The sequence below is a fragment of the Hyaena hyaena genome, unplaced genomic scaffold (genome assembly GCF_003009895.1).
Source record: "Hyaena hyaena isolate Hyena2069 unplaced genomic scaffold, ASM300989v1 scaffold_199, whole genome shotgun sequence".
Classification (NCBI taxonomy): domain Eukaryota; kingdom Metazoa; phylum Chordata; class Mammalia; order Carnivora; family Hyaenidae; genus Hyaena; species Hyaena hyaena.
Genome location: NW_024080831.1, coordinates 1,605,191 through 1,623,466, shown reverse-complemented (window position 1 = coordinate 1,623,466; position 18,276 = coordinate 1,605,191). Strand labels below are relative to the sequence as shown.

Below are 18,276 nucleotides of genomic sequence, written 5' to 3'. Positions count from 1 at the left end.
AGTTTGCATTCCCACCAGCAATACTCAAGGGTTCTTTTTCCTTCACATCCTCACCAATTTTTGAGTTTTTTACTTAAGCCATTCTAACAAGTGTGAGGTGATCTCTCATTGTGGTTTTGATTTGCATTTCCCTGATGAGGAGTGATGTTAAGCATCTTTTCATGTCTGTTGGCTTTCTGGATGTCTTCTTTGGAGTAATATCTGTTCACATCTTCTGTCCATTTTTTTAATTGAATTATTTGGATTTTTGTGTTATATAAATTCTTTATGTATTTTGGATACTAACCCTTTATCAAATATGTCATTTGCAGAGTCTTCTCCCATTCTGTAAGTGGTTTTTTATTTTTGTTGATTATTTCCTTTGCTGTGCAGAAACTTTATTTTGATGTAGTCCCTACAGCTTATTTTTGCTTTTGTTTCCCTTCCCTGAGAAAACCTATCTAGAAAAACGTTGCTATGGTCACTATCAGAGAAGTACTGCCTGTCCTCTCTTCTAGGATTTTATGGTTTCAGGTCTCACATTTAGGTCTTTAATCCAGTTTGAGGGTTTTTTTGTGTATGATGTAAGAAAGTGGTCCAGTTTCATTCTCTTGCATGTTGCTGTCCAGTTTTCTAAACACAATTTCATAATTTTTTTTAATGTTTTATTTATTTCTGAGAGAGACACAGTGTGAGCAGGGGAGGGTCAGAGAGAGAGGGAGGCACAGAATCTGAAACAAGCTCCAGGCTCTGAGCTGGCAGTCAGCACAGAGCCCGACGCGGGGCTCCGACCCATAAACTGTGAGATCATGATCTGAGCCAAAGTCGGATGCTTAACTGACTGAGCCACCCAGGTGCCCCTAAACACAGTTTCCTGAAGAGAGTGTATTTTTCCTGCTGCATATTCCTGCCTCCTTTGTCGGGGATTAATGGACCATATAATCATGGGTTTATTTCTTGGCTCTCTATTCTGTTTTTGTGCCAATACCATATTGTTTTGATTACTACAGCTTTGTAGTGTGTCTTGAAATCTGGGATTGTGATACCTCCAGTTTTGTTCTCCTTTTTTAAGATTGCTCTGGGTGTTGGGGGTCTTTTTGGTTCCTTAAAAATTTTAGGATTATTTGTTCTAAAAACTTAGCTTAGTTTTTTTTTTTATACAAATAGTTTATTGTCAAATTAGTTTCCACATAACACCCAGTGCTCATCCCCACAAGTGCCCTCCTACGTGCCCATCCCCCCCTCCCCCCCACATCCATCAGTCCTCAGTTTTTGTCAGCATTCAAGAGTCTCTCATGGTTTGCCTCTCTCCCTTTCCCCCACCATTTTCCCCCTTCTTCTCCCCCTTGTTCCTCCGTCAAGTTCCTCCTAATCCTCCTATACGTGCAAACATATGGTATTTGTCCTTCTCTGCCTGGCTTATTTCGCTCAGCATAACACCCTCAAGGTCCATCCATGTTGCTACACATGGCCAGATTGCGTTCTTTCTCATTGCCACGTAGTATTCCAGAGGCCATCAGTGTTTTACGAGCGTGGCATAGGCATAGTGATCTCCAGCTAGTCCTGCTTGGCTCCTGACACAACCTTTTGTGTCCCTTGAAAGGGAATGTCAGGCCTCTTCCAGACTCATGCCAAGAGCCAGGCAAATGAAAGAAACCTCTGGAATTGGACTGCCCAAATTCAGGTGTGGGTTCCACCAGCAACCACAGTGACCTTGGGCACAGCACTGCACCCCAGCACCTTAGTTGCTTTAACTGTAAAATAAGGATAACAAAATACTGACCTCATAGGTTTTTGTGATGATTAAGTGAGATAATACATGCACAGTACTGGAAACAGTGGTGACGGTAGTGATTGCCCCATGACTTAGCTGCTGCAGTAGGAGTTATCATTACTCCTTTCACATTCTAGCTGATTTAATCTAGCATTTTTTCCTACTGCTGTGAAATCACTATGTTGTTTGTTTCTTTTCTTTTTTTTTTCTTTTTTTTTTAAATTGTAGAGATCAAGCGTGTCAGCGGGAGAGGGGCAGAGGGTGTGAGAGAAAGAATCCTAAGCAGGCTCCGTGCTCATCACAGAGCCTAACACAGGGGTTAATCCCACAACCTTCAGATGGTGTCTTGAGCCGAAATCAAGAGTTGGATACTCAACCAACTGAGCCACTCAGGCTCCCCTGTGTTGTTTCTCTTTAACTGTGGTATTAGAGGTTTCGGGGTTTTATGGGTATTTTCTAGTCAGATATTCATAATCTCTGTCTCCCACCTGACGCAGTCTGTGCCCAAGAGCTGCTCATTCTAGAGAGAGCTGTGGTTACTACTCTAAGTCTCCTTAAGAGACATGCTGCCAGGTGTTTCCCTCCTCTCTCCATTCAGCTTCGCAACGCACCTGCCTATTTTATTATTTCATTGCCTAGTTCATTATTAATTGTGACCTATTGAGAGTGTTGAGACACTAGGAAATAAAGATGAGTGAGAGGTCAGGGTTCTGTCTGGAGCAAACTGCGGTGGGAATGGAAATTTGAAGGGAGTTTCCTATTTGCAGGGAGGAAGGAAATGTGGCTTCACTCATACATATCTCTGAAGCCAGGGTTTCATTTTAGGCACAAAATTAAGGACCTCTAGCTAGAGACAGCTTTATGTAGTGGCAAAAGTCTGACTGGAGCCTGACTGGAGCCTGTAACAGAAAGATTTAAAAGTGAGGCCAGCAGCAGGTAGTCGAGATAAGTGAGAAAATTTGATTCTCATTCCACTGATCCTACTCCACCTCCATTTCAACCCCCACCGGCACATTACAAAAATGCCAGAAGTTTCCTGGAATGCAGGGAAGACAATTTGTTCCAGAATCCTATCCAGCACCCCACATCTCTGGTAAAATAGGTTTGGCCTGCTCATGCACTAGTGTGGAAAGACACTTAGGAAAAGAAATGTTGGGGTTTTGATTTCAGGACCTTATTTATTGTAGAGATTCTGTGACTGCCCTGTCTTCGTGTGTGATTTGAAAGCCTTTGTATCCAGGATCCTAGTATTATATTATCCCCCATTCTGAGGAATCCAGCCTTCAGGGTGGTGGGGGATCCTGGCGGCTTTCCTGTATTGAAGCCTGATGTTAAGTCCGTGGATCCTGAAAATCTTAGGTTGTTTCCTTCCTTCCAGCTGATGTAATCACAGCTCTCATTTCTACCACATGTGAGTCACTGAGCTTTGACACATGCTGGCACGCTATCATAGCCCAGTGTCCTTCTCTCCAGGGCTTTCCTCCACCATCGGGACCTCATTTTGCACTGGATGTACTTTAGAGCAGAGTGTTGTTACAAGGTCATTTCCAGGACTGTTGCTGTCTATCCCTCTAATGTTCAGCTACAGTTTAATTTTCAGCTTTTATCACTACATTACATGGGAAGAAAGAAATGTGCTCTGGCAGATAGCATCAAATGCATTTTTCCTTCTCTTCCAATTGGAAAATCATGCGTGATCAATCCTCTGCTGGTGGGTTAGATGGTTTCGGAATGCTGGGAAAGGTGCTCTGTGTTTCTAGATTTGCCACAGTAGGATCGAATTCAAGTCTCCCACTTTGATTTTGTGCATGACACTGATTTGGCAAATCACATTCTCTGTATAGCATCTTAGACTGAATCTGTTCTCTTCAGGGCTGTCTTGGGTCTTTGTGACAGTGTCTCTAATGCCTGTAGTTGGTAGCCCTAGTTCGCATATAATTGTGCAGTAAAAGCCACAAGTAATGTCAAGAAGAATGTGTATCCTGCTTTAGGATGAAATTTTCTAAATATATCTGTTAAGTCTATCTGGTCCAGTGTGTCATTTAAAGCCTTTGTTTCGTTGTTGATTTTCTGCTTAGATGATCTGTCCATTGCTGTAAGTGGGGTATGAAAGTCTCCTGTTAGGGTATTATTATCAATAAGTTTCTTTATGTTTGTTATTAATTGATTTATACATTTGGGTGCTCCTAAGTTGGCATAAATATTTACAATTGTTAGATCTTCTTGGTGTATAGACCCCTTAATTATGATACAGTGCCCTTCTTCACCTCTTGTTACAGTCTTTGTTTTAAAATCTAGTTTGTCTGGGGCGCCTGGGTGGCTTAGTCGGTTAAGCGTCCCACTTTCGCTTAGGTCATGATCTCGCGGTTTGTGGGTTCGAGCCCCGCGTCAGGCTCTGTGCTGACTGCCAGCTCAGAGCCTGGAGCCTGTTTCAGTCTGTGACTCCCTCTCTCTCTGACCCTCCCCTGCTCACGCTGTCTCTCTCTCTCCTAGCAATAAATAAATAACATTTAAAAAAAAAAATCTAGTTTGTCTGATACAAGTATAGCTACTCCAGCTCTCTTTTGATGTCCTTTGGCATGATAGATGGTTCTCCATCCCTTCACTTTCAACCTCCAGGTGTCTTTAGGTCTAAAATGAGTCTCTTGTAGGTAGCATTTAGATGGATCTTGTTTTTTTTTTTTTAAATCTATTCTGATACCCTGTCGTTTGATTGAAGCATTTAGTCTATTTACATTCAGAGTGATGACTGAAAGACATGAGTTTAGTGCCATTGTGTAGGAGTTGGTGTTTCTGGTGACGTCCTCTGGTCCTTTGCATGTAGTCTTTGCTGCTTTGGTCTTTTTTTTTTTTTCCTCCACTCAGAATCCCCCTTAAATTACTTGCAGGTCTGGTTTAGTGGTCTCAAACTACTTTAGATTTTGCCTGGAAAACTCTTTATCTCTCCTTCTATTCTGAATGACAGCCTTGCTGGATAAGAATTCTTGACTACATATTTTTCCCATTCAGCACATTGAATATTTCCTGCCATTCCCTTCTGGCCGGCCAAGTTTCAGTGGACAGATGTGGTGACCTTACATGTCTACCCTTGTAGGTTAAGGACCTTCTGTCCCTAGCTGCTTTCAGAATTCTCTATCTTTGTGTTTTGCTATGATATATCATGGTGTTGACCTGTTTTTGTTGATTTTGAGGAGGGTTCTCTGTGCCTCTTGGACTTGAATTCCTGTTTCCTTCTCCGGATTAGAGAAGTTCTCTGCTGTAATTTGTTCAAATAAAACTTTTGCCCCTTTTACTTGCTCTTCTTCAGGGCTCCTTTGATACAGATACTGTTTCATTTCATGGAATCTCTTAGTTCTCTAAGTCTTCCCTTGTGCTCTAATTATTTCTTTTCCTTCCTTTTTTTTTTAGCTTTATTTCCAGAATTTTATCTTCTATTTCACCTGTTTTCTCCTCTGCTTCCTCACTCCTCATTGTCACTGTATCCAGTTTATTTTGCATCTCAGTTATAATATTTTTATTTCATCCTGACTAGTTCTTAGGTCTTTCATCTCTGCAGCAAGGGTCTCTCTGGTGTCTTCTATGCTCTTTTCAAGCCCAGCCACTGGTCTTATGACTGTTGTTCTAAATCCTTGTTCAGATATATTGCTTATATCCATTTTGAGCTAGTTCCTGGCTGTGATTTCTTCTTGACGTTTCTTTTGGAGAGGGGGAGGGGAATTCCTCCATTTTGTCATTTTGGCTAGGCTTCTGTCGACTTTGCATGTTTTAAAAGCTTGCTGTGTTTCCTGCACCTGAGAGTACTACTATATTAAAAAGAGGTCATACACTGTCCAGGGCCTGGCTCTTCAAGAAGTGTCTCTGGTGTATGCTGTTTGCGCTCTGCTGTTGCGTTCTGGCTGCTTTCCCACTGCTCCGTCCTCTGCAGAGTTGCTCCTTGCTTGCAGTGGCGGAGTGTTTGGACTTTAACTAGCTGTGCTTTGATTTGTTGGTTAGTAACTCTGGAAAAAAGGGGGGAGCCAGATCCCAAAAAAGGAGAAAAGGGAAGGGAACAACAATAAACAGAATCAAAAACCATAAGACTGATTCCAAAGACAAAGAAAAGAAAAAGAAAAAAAAGCCTGATTAAAAAAAAAGAAGAAAAGGAATTAAAAAAAAAAAACCAAAAACAAAACAAGAAACTCTGAGCCTGATTCCAAAAGAAAACAAGAAGAAGAAGAAGGAAGAACAAAAGAAAAAAGAACTGTGCATGTAGTTTGAGGCACGATTTTCAGCGCACGTAGTGCATAGGGGATGCTGTCCTTGCTGGGCTTCGGAGGAGATGTCCCCTGTGATGGCTCAGAACCGTCTTGCCCCAATAAATTAACAGTTGCCAGGCATGGGGGGCGGCGTTTGGTGTAAGCAGGCCCCACCTTCGCTGGCGGCCACTGTGTTGTTCTCTGAGGTCCCACCATGCTGGTATCAGGGGGAGGGGGGGATGGCACCACCCCGGTCTCTTGTCCCCGGACCCACAGGGGATCTGAGCCCCTGCTGTCCGGCCCCCCCTCACAGAGTAGTGAGGGCGGTTAGCTTGCCTTGCACCACAAATCTCTCCTGTGTTTTTTCTTTGACGTGTGGCCGGGATTCAAAACCCAGTCTTAAAGGAGCCAGCAGCGCATGGATCCTCCCACGTCCTCCTGAGTAGAGGCTCTCCACCCTACTGATGAGAGGCCTTTGGCTGCCACCTACAGGGTCTGTTTCCCTTGGGGAGGCAAATAAACCCTCTTCCAAAAGTACTCTCTGAAGAAGGGAGTGTTCTCTCCCAGTGTGCCCCGGAGATCTCTACACCACCCTGTGCTGTGCTCTCCGGGCCAGCTCCCTCCTCCCCAGGAGCGCATGCCAAGGCTCTACTCTGGAAAAAGTTGCGCACTTCCAAAACCGTAGATTTGGAGCTCCAAACGCCATTTGCAGAAAAGATCCAGGATAATCAGTACTTCTTGCTGCCCAGTCCGTGATCCAGAGAGGTTTTCCTCTTGTGTGAATTCAGTGCCACACTTTCTCAACCCCTCTCTCGTTCTCTCCCTTTTTGTCTTTCCTTGGAAGGGGTTCTCTCCCCACTGCATCAATGCTGTTTTTTCTCCCCCAATTAGTATCCACGCACCTTGCACCTGCCGCACTGTCTTCCTCAAACCGTAGGGATCTCTTCCACTCTACAGGTCAGTTTCCTGGGTGTTCCAAGTGGTCTGACCTCAAAACAGCTCTGTTTGAAGGACAGGGAAAGCCCAGGGTCCCCATACTTCTCCTCCATCTTAACCCCTTCTTTGCCGTAATTACAGTAAATATTACTTTTTTACTTGAAACCTTCATGCCCTAAATGCTTATTATCTCATGGTAATCTCTCCCTAGTAGTAGAGTGTGGTCCCTGGTGGCATTGCCTTTGGATCAGAATATAGACCCAGGGGAGTGCCATGACCTTCCCAGGTTATGGGGGGGGGGGGGCGGCTGTGACAGAAATAGAGCTCAGGGCTCCTGAGTCCCAGTTCATTCTTCTTTCTCCCGGGCTCTTCTCCTGGGATCATAGATGAACAGTCGCAGTAATCGTTGCCATTTATTGAACATCAAATAGACTTGAGGCCCAAATGTTCTGTTCGGTCCTCAGTAATTCTGCGAAGTAGAGTTTACAGATAATGGCAGAGACTGAGAGAAGCTCCATGAGTTGGCCAGAGCCACTCAGCTAGTTGCTGCAGATTCCCGACGGAGCCCAGGTCTGTCAGAGTCCGTGCCTGTGTGCTCACTGCACCGCAGCGGGCCTGTGAAAGCCCCGGGGAGCGTGTGACCGGGAGAAATGCTTGCTTGCCCTTCCTGTCCCTCCCTTCATTTCACCCGCAGGCAGTTACTTCACTTGTGCTCTGTGCGAAACAGTGCAGGTGCCCGTAAGCAGGAGACAGAGGCCCCGGCCTTGAGGAGCTCTCCTTTTCTGAAAGCTTTCCCCCCACTCCCCATTCTCTCTCTTCCCCTTCCTTTGCCACATTTGCCACTTTGGACTGCACTGTGCTCTGATGTTTCCTTTCTTCCCCTTTCAGTGGCCACATTAGGAGGAGGTGTGCCCGACCAGAGTCCCATGTACACTGGCTCTGTGCATGGTGCATGCAGGGCCCGCCTGTGCCCCCTCTAGTAAATAACCCCAAATGAGAACTTAGAGCCCCAAGTGCTGTATGCATCACTTCCCAATCCCAGCCACTTTCTGGGGCACAGCTATTATCCCATATTACAAAAAAACAAAAACACCAACCAGCTCAGAATAGGTAACTTGCCTACAGATGTAGTCTGGTGACTGGCGATGTCAGGTTTGGGCTTAGGCAGATGGCTGTAGTGTGTCAGCTCTTAACCACCAGCCACACGTGGGGAGCAGGCCCGGCCTCCCCTCCACAGGCCACAGTCACACGAAGTGGAGCGTCTGCCCTAGAAAGTACTGGGGCAACAACAGAGGCTTTTAACTACAAGTCCCCATGTGCTTGGTAAATTTTCCTACCTCTTAAAAGGGTTAGTACCTGTTTTTGATATTTTAAAAATAATCCTTGCTCCAAAAGTGAATGAAATCGACGTTTTCCCTGAAATATAGGACAGATGTGCCAGAAATCACAAAAAATCTGTGCAAGTCCAATTTCTTGAAAACAGAAAGACAAAGGCCAGTGATTTCACACTGGACCAGGAGAGCCAAGTGGCTGCCTGTTCAGACACCTAAACTGGACAGTTCCAAATAACCCCACGCATGTGACCGTTCAGCAGCGGTTTTTTGAGCATTTGCTGGATGTGGAGTATGGGGACTAGAGGGTGACCAAGATACAGTTTTGTGTTCAGGTAGCTCACAGTCTAATGGACAGAATTACACTATGGTGAGTGCAACTTAAGGGTTCTGCGTGGCTCACGTGGAAGCTAATTGGTTGACAGGGCTGGGCCACACGGAGCAGGCGTTCCGGAACAGGCTTCCATGTCTCGTGTGCAAGAGTGTAATCCGGGCCGGAAAATGTTGCAATAGCAGGGCCATTTCGTTGGTTTATGGAGATGATGTGAGAGCAGGTTGCAAACAAGGCCTTGCCCTGGCACTACTGGGGTATAACAACCGTATATTATTGTATCCGCACTGGAGAAGGTGAAATCTTCTTGCGGGGTTTTCATACCCCGCAGATTCTGGGATGTGAAGCTTTTCTTGTTCGTCCTTGTACCTCGGGCCTGATAATAGTAGGGACTCCAGACATACTTGATAAACCCTAGAACCGGGTCTTAGTTCGTGAGGCCTGAAGGTGATAGGGCAGGAGCCTGCATAGACAGGGCACGGACCAGCTAAATTGGTCATGTGTGGAAAAGCTGCCTTCCCAGAGGCCCTGGCCCTCCCCTCAGCGTCTCCCCACCCCACTCTTCGAGCCTGTAGCACCTTGGAAAAAGAGTACGGAAATGTTTGCATTGGTGATTTACTAGGCATTTCCTGTATGCTTCCTTTTAAAAATATCGTCTTATTCCAGGAAGGCCTCTAGGACACGTGAGCTTTTACTAGGTCCTGGGCACATCTCCAGCTAGCTCTCCCATTTTGCCTCCAGTGACTTGCCTTCGCTCTACTGCAGTGACAGTATCGTGGCCCGAGAACAGGGCATCTCCAGCCTGCAGTGACCTCACTTCCAGAAGGCTCCAAGGTGGCCCCAGCAATGACTCCTTAGTTCAGTGTCTGCTTGCCCGGGATGAAAGGACCTGTAATCCTCAGTTATTTCACATTCATGGGACAACTGTGTTTTTCACTTTATGAAGGATGTCATTGCTGGAAACCCCTTCTTTCCATATTCCCAAGGGGTTTAAGGGCCTCGAGGAGAAATAAGACCCTGACAGGCCACCACTGCACACTGATCTGGACATGTGTTGTTTGAAATTCTGAGTCTGCGTGTGTATGTGTTTATGTGTTCTCCTAGCAAAGGGGAACTAGGGCTTATAAGGTAAAGGCCCTGTTTATGCACCCTTAATTGGTTCTGAAATTTTTATTCGTATTAGGCAAATCTCCTAGCCTTCTCTTCCTCAGTTTACACAATCCTAAGCACTTACTTAGTAAAATAGGTGTAGGGCTTACAGTTCCATAAGATTCAAAATAAACCATGTGGCAGGAACATCCTTATTAATTTTCTTATTATATCCAAGGGTTGGTAAGGTGCATGTGAACCTAGTACGTGTTGAAAACCAGCATCCCTAGTCTGAGTGCATTAGAAAAAAGAAATGCAAATTGAGTGGTTGATGTGGTGCAGTTGAATCAGTGGGAGGCAAAATAACCCAAGAGCGTCCTGTTACCACAGGACTCGGGACTGGAAGTCTCTGGTCTCCCCGAACTGTTCTCACAGCACAGATTAATTAACATGTGGCTGCCGGAAGTGCAGACTGACACGAGCGTTTTCAGCATCACTGGAGTGGGGCGCAGGGGCATGTTAGAAACCCAGAATCTCAGACCCCACCCCAGACCTAACCAGACCTCTCAGTGATTCTTATACACCTTAAAATCTGAGAAGTACTGGATCAGAAAACATGGGCTGGACCATCATTTGAGGCTTCTGCACTTTCTCCCTCAGTGAGCAAACTCACAGGGGCTGGAGCCATTTATCCTGTGCCTGGAATAGACTCGTCTGCCACATAGTATTTCCTGGGGAGTGAAAGCATGATTCTGTTTTTAGCAGTGGCATTTTCTACTTATGATCTGACCTGGCCTTCACTTTCCTGAAATGATTTGAGTTGGTTTCCAAAATACATCCATAAATGAAATAAATGAGGAAATTTAGATTTTAAAAAACTGTATAACTGAAGAATAATATAAAACTGGGTTATAATTGCATACAGAAATGTTTGCCACCAAGTCCTTAGCAGTTGCTAGACTATGTAGCTGAGTGTTTAGCCCTGAGTTCCCCAGCAATAAAAGCAGAAAAGAAAATACAAGTATGAGCAAGCCCGTGTCCAGTACAGCTCTTCTCAGTGCGGAGTCCGATGGGACTTTCTTCAGTGGATTGCCATAAGTGGCCTGTACCATCCACATTTTTGTAGCAAGTACAGAGTAGTACATTCCATGAGATTTTTTTCCTTACAATATCCCTTCAAGGCAAAGAACTGTTCCATAAAAGTACTTCTATAAGGGTAGACCTTTTCTGGCTCTTGCTGCTTGATCATATGCAAACTTGGCATTTAAGTCTTTTTAATTAACTTGCCCCTCACCATAACTCCCATCTCCCAACACCTTAGTTTACTGTTGACTTGTTTCTGCGTGGGCCTTCCCTGTTAAACCGTATCACGGAGTAATCAGGGAGTAAGCAAAGGTGAACTGGGGGTGGCTGGGCCCTTGTCGTATGGACTGTGGCGGTGGAAGCCCCAGAGCTGAGGTTTTGAATGGCCAGTAAAAGGCATGTACCCCCTTGTCCTTGGCCCACCCTGCTCCCCAGTTTATGCCAGGGTTACTAAAGGGATTCAGGAAATCAGGTGGCAAAACCATGTTTTTCATTAAGTGTCGCAAAGATAATTTTTTTTCTTGTTTTGCTTTGTTTGAGCTAGGTATATATTTCTCAGACTCACAGATCATCTTTAGCTTGGACCTTCCCTGTGGTTTTTACCTAGTATCTGTCAGAAGTATGACACTCTACACACTCGGTCTCCAAAAATATATTTTTCCTATAAGAGCATCCAACTCTTGATATCGACTCATGTCATAGTCTGTCTTGAGATTGAGCCCCCATATAAGGCTCTGCACTCAGCGCTAAGCCTGCTTGGGATTCTCCCCCTCTCTCCCTGCCCCTCCCCTGCTTGAATGTACGTGTTCTCCCTCTCTCAAAATATTTTTTAAAAATTTTAATGTTTATTTTTGAAAAAGAGAGTGGGGGAGGGGCAGAGAGAGAGAGGAAGACACAGACTAGGAAGCAGGCTCCAGGCTCTGAGCTGTCAGCACAGAGCCCTGTGTGGGGCTCAGACCCACAACCCATGAGATCATGACTTGAGCAGAAGTCAGACGCTTAGCCAATGGAGCCATCCAGGCGTCCCTTTAAAAATAAATAAATAAAAAGTGTCAAGGCAAGTTTAAACATTCTCAGATTACAGAATGATCTCTCCATGTGTCTGGCAGACTCAGAGACATGGAACAGAATGAAAAACAAAGCCTCTGTGGATCCACTCCTTCGGGCTGGTTTGAAACATACCACCCCTCCCAGGATTTCCACTGAGCCGCCTTATGCTCAACCATCCCCACACCACTGACAGCATCAAGTAAGATGTTAGTTTTGGGCCATAACTGTGGGATTCCAAAAGCGCATGCCATGTGAGCCTCCTCACAACCAGTTGTTTTCTGGACCTAAAAGGAATTCCTTTTCGCCCAGATAGGAGATGAAGCCGTAACACAGTTCCACACTAGGCTGACACAAGTGACTTCAAGGGTAGCTCTTGCTTCCATTCTCTCGGGGCTCTTAGTATGTTTTCCCCCCTAAAGATAAGAAAAATATTGAGGAAAAGCAGCAAAGTTCTTCCTGGAAGACAAATTAAGTTTACATATTCTCCTGTATGATGCTCTTTTTAAAGTTCAGAATCCTCCTTTGGAAACAACAACTGGACGTGACAAGAGTGTCGTGTGGTGTCCCGTCAACCTCAGGCCCCTCATCATTGACTTTCTCCTTTTCGGACAGATTCAGTGTGTATCTCATAATGTTTTTATTCATGCCAAGAGGGTTCTTAATGAAGACAGAACAAAGACTTCTTTTTACCAGATTTATAGAGAAGCATAAAAACACCTGAAATTGCCATTTAAGGGTATACGTATAAATGGTAGTAAAAAAGCTAGCATATACTGAGCCCTTGTGAGGTGCCAGGCAAGTTAAAGACACTTTAAATTTTTTTTAATGTTTATTTTTGAGAGAGAGAGTGAGCAAGAGCAAGGGAGGGGCAGAGAGAGACAGGGAGACACAGAATCCAAAGCTGGCTCGAACTCATGAACTGTGAGACCATGACCTGAGCCCCAGTTAACCCAGGCGCCCTTAGTTAAAGACACTTTAAATATTCATCTCATCTAATTTAATTTTCAGTGACCCCATAAGGAAAGCATTATCTTCTCTCACAGGTTAGGCAGTTGAGGCTCAAGAGACGTGACTTCCTTAAGGTCATAAAGCTAGTGTCAGAACTCGTATTCCAGTTTACGTCTAACTCCAAAGCCTACAGCTGCCTCCCCCGGGATAGCCTTTCTAATGTCAGGTAAGAGTGTTGGACCAGGTGCACCAAGAGTAGAACCACCATATCAGCCTGTTGGCCAGTCAAGGATGGAACAAAGCAAGACAGCTATAGAGATAAGTTAGAATTCACCTCTTACAAAAAGCAGATGACTAACCTTGCAACCCCGTGTGGCTGCCAGCTTTATAATGAGACCAGGAAATGATAGGATTTTATATTTATTTTTTTTAAAAATTCATTTAGTTTGAGAGAATGAGCAGGTAGGGGTAGAGAGAGAATGCTAACCAGGCCCCACACTATCAGTGCAGAGACCAACGTGGGGCTCAATCTCACAAACCAGAAGATCATGACCTGAGCCAAAACCAAGGGTCAAGACGCCCAACCAACTGAACCACCCAGGTGCCCCCATGATCTGGTATTTATAATGCACCCCCACAACCACCAGTAAGAAAGGGCCTGTTTGCCTGCCGTATTCAGTAACACATATGGAAATGTGAGGCTAGTTGGAGCTAAGCTGCTCCACATAGCAAAGGCAAAGAGGAGTCAAGAAGCTCTGATGGAAGCTTGTAAGTATGGAACCTTGGAGACTAGTGGGGAAGGTCCATACACAGGTCAGCTTGGGGGGCGGCACCAAGGGACTTTTGGAAGGATGCGCCCATTTCTAATCAATGTTCAGTAAAATCTCTCTCACTATTTGCTGGTAGCATGGATTTCCTCAGAAAAACACAAAGGAAGACCATGTTCTGTTTCAGCCTTGGCTAAGTGCAGAGGCTGCCCATGGGTGGTGTTTACCTGATCTTTTCTCATTTCCAGGCAGCCTCAGAACCTGTTCTGGACCCACAGCAAATCCAAGCGTTTGATCAGCTTTGCCGTCTCTACCGAGGAAGTTCCCGGGTAATGTTTATGTAGTGGTTTAAATTTTTATTTCCCTGTTTATAAATACTGTTTGGGAAATGCAGTGTCTTCAGGTCCTCCTGCCGCCTCTTCAGTTTGGAACCCTAGTTTAGGCCATGTGGAGCCCCAGCCCCAGGGAGCACTCCACATTTAGCAGAGGATACAGAGGAAGTGGGCAGATATGTGTCCCTTCCTTGCTGAGGACACAGAAGGCCATCTGTGTTTGTACTGCCTTCTCGAGGCCTTTGTTTGCACTAATGACAGTCCCATCTGCCCTAAGCCCAGACCCTGCTGGACATGTGCACTGGCTGAATGTGTTTTGGCCGTGAAGCAGATGCCGAATCATGGGGCCTTAGCCAAGACAGAAGGGGAAATGTGGGCAGCCCAGGGCGCCTTCTGCGAGCCTCTCTGCATTTCTCCTGCCTTCTGCCGTCCCTCACACATGGCTCAGGCTTGCGTGGCTCAACATGGTTGCTCTGGCTTCAGTCCACACGTCTGCATTCTGACTAGCAAGGTGGAGGAAAGGGAGGAAGAGTGTAAGCTCTATTATAGACAGTTCCTAGACACTGTCTATACCACTTTCAGTGACCTCCCTTGTCCAGAATTTAGACACACGGCCACACTAAACTGCAGTGGAGACTAGGAAGATTGGTCCTCATTCCAAAGGGCCCTGGCCTCACAGAGTGCCTGTCTAGAACTGTAGAAGACAACAGACCGCAAGAGCTGCTGGCAGTCATGCCGCGGCGTCCGTGTGGGGGCCCCGCCGGCGCATCTTAGGTGTGCTCGTTAACTGTCTCAGCCTCTTCTTCCTTGCTCACTGCCTGTCTCCAGGCGGCCTGTCCAGTCACCCAGGGCAGAAACCCTGCAGCACCCCTCCCCACCCCGGGATCCGGTAGGCATCTTGCCTATTCCTCCTCTGGGTTTCTTCCCTTTCCCTCTAAACGGTCACTCACAGAGTGACCACTGCAGGTCTTGTGTCCTTGCTTCATGCTGCTGCCTGGGTACTCACTCCTGACCCCAGGGTCTTGTTACTCCTTCTTAAAACACTTTCCTGGACTCCATAACCTGCAGGTGGAGTCCAGACTACCACCTTCTCCATTCCCCAAGTCTTACCCAAACCTGCTGGGCCAGATTTGTTCTCTGAGCTTATCCTGAGCTCACACAGACTGTGTGTCTGCTTCTAGGCCTGGACTCCCTTCTCCCACTCTGTCCTTACGCAAATGCCTGCTGGGTGGCTTGGCAGCCCGGAGGAAAAATCGTGTTCCCTCTTTGAGAGTTGGTTTTTATTCCAGGGGACTTCTCCAGGGGTCTCCTGAATGTGGTCCAGCAGCTTTATTGAACTGGCGTCACCTCTGTCCCTTTTCAGCCTCAGCCAAGCTCTGCCCCAGGAGTTGGCTTTCTGTGCCTTCTAAGGAAGTTTGCTGCTCCAAACTGTTGAGCCATTTTTCAGGATTCCTTGATTTCCAGATCACAAAGTTACAGAAGTAGAACACAGAAATATCTTCTCTTAGGAAATAGAAAATATTTTTGTGGTTGATCTTTCTCACAGTGTCTGAATGTGAAAGAACTTTGAGTTTATGTAATCTGTCGCCTGTTCTGTTCCTAGCACTGTACATCATTGTTCTTGTGGAGAACTTCATAGGCTGATGCGCAGGCTGAGAGGGTTGTAGAGGGTAAGAAGTGGCACAGGATGGGCTTGAGCAGAGCAAGGGGCATCTCGCTGTAACCTGCCTGACCAGCAGTGCGTACACTGGAGCAAGCATACCTCCTGCGTGTCCTTAGCTGAGTAACTTGGAGCTTCTGAGCCAGTGTTGTGAATTGGGCCCTACACATGTCGCTGGATTGCTTGAGATAAATTGGCACTTTGAACTTAGAGGTCCTTTGGGTGTCTCTCCAGTAAGTTTTCAACAAAAGTGACAAATGAGATATGTGAATCTTGTGCCATTAGTGCTTGGATGGAGAGAGAACCCCTTGCAAGGGTCAGAGAATAGCTGGATCAGCCAGAAGACAGAGTTCCTGGCAGGGCAGGTGAGCAGGGAACAGCTGATAGAGCAGTTATCTCCAGGAAAGGCCCAACTGTCACTGGTTCAGCTGAGCAGATGCTGCCACATGCACCTGAGTTTGAATCCCACACTACCACTTGCCACTCAGCACTGAGTAACTTCGGGCATGTTGATTGAACTCTCAGGGCTCTGGGTGTTTTACCCAGAGGGTTGTGGAAGATTAGAAATAGTACCCATGTGGGGGCACCAGGGTGGCTCAGTCCACTGAGTGTACAACTCTTGATTCTGGCTCAGGTCATGATCTCATGGTTTGTGGGATCGGGCCTCATGTTGGGCTCTACGCTGACTGTGCGGAGCCTGCTTGGGATTCTCTCTCTGCCCCTCCGCCACTCACGCACATGCTCTCTTCTCAAAATATATTGTTTAGTATTTATGTAAGTTATTAAAAAACAGTACACATGTAAAGGACCTAGCTTAGTGCCTGGCACCTAACAGGCATCCTTACAGTTACCTTGGACTATTAGAGGTACCTGTGGACTTTGGGTCCAGAGCCTGACACAGACTTGGATGGCTCACTCCTCACAGCTGCCCTGTCCAGGCGAAGGACCTCGGGTGTAGATTTTGTCTCTTCTATGACCATCATGGCCATAGGGGAGGCCCTCTGCTCCCTGCTTTTGCAGAAAACCTCTGAGGTAAAAGGGAAGGCCCTCGGAGTGATAGTGCCTGGCTTCCCCCGGGTTGGTATTAACTGTACCTAGTCTTTCAGAACAGAGCCACTGAGGATTTCACTGGTGTCATTGGTGGAAATAGGGAAGTAGGACTCTAAGAGGAGAGGTAGAGTCCCTGGGTTCAAAGTGGCAGCTGGACACTTGCAGCTATCCAGGCTGCAGAAGAGAGGTCAGAGGCAGAGCGTGGAACGAGCTGTGCAGAGAACCTCAGCTCAGGGTGTGTGTGGGGAGGGGGCAGCAGGGTCCTGTGCCAGCCGGGGCAGGAGCACTCAGAGCATGGGACGTTCAGAGTGGGACCTCCCCACTGCAGTCTCATCATTATTAAAGGAGGAAATTTGGGCCCTAAAAGTGAAATGAACTTGCCCAAAGTCACATTACTTGTTTGTGGGAGGCAGCCCTGGAGTCTACACCCTGCAGTGCGGTGCTGTCCATTGTGTATTCAAGGCCAGGGAACTGAGGACCCTCTACTCTGTTTCACGCCCCTCCACCCAGGTTGTCTGCCCCTACTCACCTTGGTTAATGTGTGTCCCCTCCTTTGCAGCTGGCCCTCCTTACAGAACTCTCCCAGAATCGCAGCAGTGACAGCTACAGGCCGTTCAGTGGCTCCCAGAGTGGCCCTGCTTTCAACAGCATCTTCCAGAATGAGAACTTCCAGCTGCAGCTCATTCCCCCGCCCGTGACTGAAGACTGAGGCCTGGCACTGGACACCAGAGACCATCCTAATGCGACCAGCGAGCGAACCCCTCTGCCTGCCCCCTTCTGAGCAGAGGTTACAAGGTGGACGTCTGTGCCCGGGCCTTTCTCCCTGCCTCTTCCAAGATGTTGCTGCAGCATCAGTTCACCGGACCAGTTAATTTTGTTTTGCTTGTTAAGCAAAGGAAAGTCCCCTTCTTCCGTCCAGCTTTTTAAGAAAATATGCTTTGCCTATTGGGACTTCTTCCAGTTTCCCTGAAGCTGAGAGAATAGGTGGAACTCCAGCAGGTGGCTGTCCTGCCTCGTCCCCTCCAGCTGCTGGGTAACCTGGAGGGACTTCAAATGCTGCTGCCGCTGGGAAAAGAGAAGAGCGGTTGCCAGGCCACAGAGTAACTGGAACCTGCAGTGTGGGGGGAGGTGGGGGCGTCTCCCTTTTGATGCGTGTACGCTAAAACCCATCTGAGTGTAAGATTTGCCCTGACAATAAATGCCTCTGTGTTTAAGTTCTGCAGGCCTCTGGCCAGCTCTAAGAACCCTTGTTGCCACAATTTGGTTTTATTAGTTCAAAGTCAAGGACCCTGATTGTGGCAACCCTACCTTTTTGCAAATGATCAGGTCCATCACAGGCTCCATTCAGAGCGGCCCAGCCACCCACATGCTCCTGTGTCGGGGACTAGGCAAGTCACTTCCTGGACCCTGGGACTCTGGACATCACTGAACCAGCAGCCACAGGTCACATCTGTAGAGACCAGGTTTCCACCTCACAGGTGAAGGTGCTCCTTTCATCCGTTCACTCAGGGATGATCGCTGGCTTACACTAACCAAGCCTACAGCAAATAGATATATAAACTAGAAGCAAATATGTGGACTCTGAATAGAAAAGCAATCCTACCACGTGCTATGATCCTGAGCAAATCACTTCTCTAAGCTTCGCCTTTAACAAAGCCATTGTGAAGACTGAATGAGACCATACATGTTAATATTTAGCACATGGCAAATG

At 46.6% G+C, this 18,276-nt stretch overlaps 1 protein-coding gene across 4 annotated transcripts in view; it reads left to right on the top strand.

Moving 5' to 3' along the window:
* Nucleotides 1-17,787, top strand: part of VPS8 (VPS8 subunit of CORVET complex) — a 270,123-nt gene extending 252,336 nt beyond the window's left edge. For 2 of the 4 annotated variants that reach the window (XM_039241684.1, XM_039241688.1), the window contains 2 exons: nt 13,772-13,852; nt 17,125-17,787. In XM_039241684.1, the coding sequence (XP_039097615.1) occupies nt 13,772-13,852; nt 17,125-17,274 (231 nt within the window). In that variant the 3' untranslated portion in view covers nt 17,275-17,787. The remainder of the gene's footprint in view (nt 1-13,771; nt 13,853-17,124) is intronic. The other 2 variants (XM_039241685.1, XM_039241686.1) reach the window with 2 other exon arrangements.
* Nucleotides 17,788-18,276: the final 489 nt, after the last annotated feature.